The 2,918-nt window shown below is 35.7% G+C and overlaps 1 protein-coding gene and 1 non-coding gene across 2 annotated transcripts; one reads left to right on the top strand and one right to left on the bottom strand.

The window, feature by feature from the left end:
- Nucleotides 1–196, bottom strand: LOC111489879. The gene has a single exon (XR_002719470.1). It is a non-coding gene; the product is annotated as a U2 spliceosomal RNA (small nuclear RNA).
- A 284-nt stretch (nt 197–480) lies between these two features.
- LOC111488954 (uncharacterized protein Os08g0359500-like) lies at nt 481–2,576 on the top strand. Its single transcript, XM_023136920.1, has 6 exons — nt 481–610; nt 1,357–1,543; nt 1,637–1,799; nt 1,886–1,923; nt 2,003–2,060; nt 2,136–2,576. The coding sequence occupies exons 2-6, from the start codon at nt 1,433–1,435 to the stop codon at nt 2,258–2,260; spliced, it is 495 nt and encodes a 164-aa protein (XP_022992688.1). The 5' UTR covers nt 481–610; nt 1,357–1,432; the 3' UTR covers nt 2,261–2,576.
- The last annotated feature ends 342 nt before the right edge of the window (nt 2,577–2,918 follow it).

Here is a 2,918-nt window from a genome sequence, read left to right as displayed (position 1 = left end):
AAGGGGTGCGCCAGGCCCATGCTATAGTGCAACGCAAGGGCGACGCTCAAAGGCCCGAGTAGCAAGCTACTGGAATGGGCCTTTCCCCATAAAAAACTAATTTAATATCATGTGGGCCGATGGCCCACGTATCAGATATTAAACTGATAAGAACAGATACTACACTTGATCTTAGCCAAAAGGCCGAGAAAGGTATGCTTTGGAATGAATACTTGGTCGCCTTTTATAGTGGCATTTGCTTCAGTCCGCCAAGAATATTTCCGATGTGGGACGACTTCTAAGCTCTACTGTGTCAATTTAAACAAAATTTTAATTTTAATATATATATATATATATATATAATCAATTATGATTGAAATACTTTTATTAAAACACTTATTATTCACAAATATAATATAATTTTTGCAATATAAATTAAAAAAACACTTAAACAAAAAGTTAAGAAAACTCGTCATTTATCCTTTACTTCGGTGAACCGCCATTTCATTGTTTTTATCCCATGACTTTGTCTTTGTTCTTTATTTCTTCCCCTGAAACGATTCGATTAGCTTCCAAATACCATTCAAGGACGTTGCGATTGCGGTTCCGTTCATCGAGTTCTAAATATGAGGTATTGTGCGGCTGTAATTTCTCTAGCTTCTTGATTCTTTTCGTTGCTTGTTCTATATACAATGATGAGGAATTGGCGGTGTTTGTTAGTTAAAGTGAGGCGGTGAGCTTCTGTATCTGTTTGATTGATTGAAAAGTTGATAGAAATTGAGATGAATTTAGAAGGTGAAGTTCGATTGTTGGAGTTGCGTGTATTGTGATTGTTTGATGCATTTTGAGACTCGATTGTACTTGAAAATTGAGTTTCGCTTATTCGCGATCATGAAGTAACTAGAAGCTGGATGCAGGACTTGAATAATTCCTTTTCTATCGATAAACTCATACCCGATGTTTAAGAAATTTCAGTCACTCGTAAAATGCGAAAATGGCGGCTTCTTCTTGCTAATTTCAATGGTTCGTGCACAATTCAAATCAGATTCCTGTTCATGGCGGTGTACCGTTTTACCTATGGATCTGTTGTTGGTCCGTTAAACTTGCATAAAGTGCTACAAATTGTTGACTTTCTTAGACTATTGAAGTTTAAACTTGTAGCTTATCTAAATTTCAGAGGCTTTATGCAATATGATAGTTATCTTCTTTTGTCTTTGAATGGTAATTCTAAGTCATGCAAACACAACAATCAATCCTGTTCATCTTCGATCTTTCTTCTTGCGTTCATGAAGCTTTTATTTTCTCCAATTATATAGGTTTAGATGCCATGTCAAGTTGCATTTTATCTGACTACTTGTTTCTTCATCAAACTTACAGCCGACACCCTACCTTAAGATGAGCACAAACATCGGACAGGCTATTCATAACAATTGACATCCCTGATGCCCAGGATATGAAGCTTAAGTTGGAGCCTGAAGGGAAATTTTTCTTTTCTGCAATTGTTGGAGCAGACAAGATTCCATATGAAATCGACATTGATCTCTACGATAAAGTTGACATAAATGTAAAATCACTTCTCTTTTTTGCTTTGTACCCATCATTTTTTGTTCTACTGTTAGATATTAAGGCACTAATTGTTGAAACGCGATAATGGCAGGAGAGCAAGGCTAGTGTTGGCATGAGAAACATCAGGTATATGATAGAAAAGGCTGAAAAGAAGTGGTGGAGCAGATTGTTGAAGCAAGAAGGGAAACCTCCTGTGTTTGTGAAAGTTGATTGGGACAAATGGGTTGAAGAAGATGAGGAAAATGAGAATAAGTGTGAGTTTTCATTGTCTATTTTCCCATTTTTATGGTGGCAAGTTTTTGTTGAAGAGGCTTTCTTACCCCGTCATTCTAATGCGCAGCTGGCAATGATATGGATTTCGGCGACATGGACTTTTCGGTAAGTTCAATTATTGTTCGTGTTATATAAGAGCTTAAAACACTATACTTCCGATTTTCTAATCGTATTTTATCTCTAGAAACTTGGTATGGGTGCTGGTGAAGGCATGGGTGCTGATGCATTTGGAGAGGAGGATGGTCAGTTTGAGAAGTTTTAAAATATTTCTTATGTGTTCAAGCAGGCATTAATTTTTTCTTTTTGTGTCTGCGCAGAAGATGACAACGACATCGAGAATGAGGGTGACGATAAAGAAGGGGTAGAACTCGATCGAGCACCTCTTGCAGAGCCTGTTAAAGAGCCTGGTTCTACAAGTAGCAAGCCTGATGCTAAAGCTTAAGTTGGTAACTCTGCTTAGTTTAAGGTAAATGCTGTGCTAATATCCTGCTTCCGGAGGTGTGGGCATAATGAGGGCATGACATGACATCCTAGGGACTTTTGAGTGTTCATATTTTTTATTGCATTTAGGTTTAAGAATATTTTCTCCTGGAATCTCTCTGTGTTTAGTTTTTGGATCGCAATGCGTTGTGGTTTGTTTTTTGATGCTGCCTTTACGGATCAAACAACTGAGCAAACTCATACGTGCTTAATTGTTTCTTTCATCTTATGGTTAAACACAAATATGAATACATATTAGTCAAACTCTTAAAACTTTATTCCTTGTTTTAAACACTATCTTAATTCCTTTTATAGATACCATTTTAGGGATGGGCGATTTACCCAAGTAACTTTGATCTTTCTAGAATATAAATAAAAATAACATTTTTAGAGTATAAATCTATTAGAATATAAATGAAAATAACTTGAAATGAGCTATCTCGATTTTCAGATTACATCTAGGTCTTAATCTTTGTCCAATAAAAGATTTTAACTCTAAACAATAGTTTCGAAAGGGTAGTATTATAACTTTTAAGAGCTAAGAAGGGAAATTACTGTTTTTCTAATTCATTTATATAAAGATGTAAGTTTGGGTTTTATACTATCAAAGTTTGTGTTAA

The sequence above is a fragment of the Cucurbita maxima genome, unplaced genomic scaffold (assembly GCF_002738345.1).
Source record: "Cucurbita maxima cultivar Rimu unplaced genomic scaffold, Cmax_1.0 Cma_Scf00014, whole genome shotgun sequence".
Taxonomy (NCBI): domain Eukaryota; kingdom Viridiplantae; phylum Streptophyta; class Magnoliopsida; order Cucurbitales; family Cucurbitaceae; genus Cucurbita; species Cucurbita maxima.
This window is presented reverse-complemented; position numbering and strand designations above follow the sequence as displayed.

Bases quoted from the DNA above. Each gene is read 5' to 3' on its own strand.
- LOC111488954 (XM_023136920.1), top strand. From the start codon at position 1,433: ATGAAGCTTAAGTTGGAGCCTGAAGGGAAATTTTTCTTTTCTGCAATT. The intron at 1,800-1,885 runs GTGAGTTTTCAT...TCTAATGCGCAG, and splicing joins TGAGGAAAATGAGAATAAGT to CTGGCAATGATATGGATTTC. The intron at 2,061-2,135 runs GTCAGTTTGAGA...GTGTCTGCGCAG, and splicing joins TGCATTTGGAGAGGAGGATG to AAGATGACAACGACATCGAG.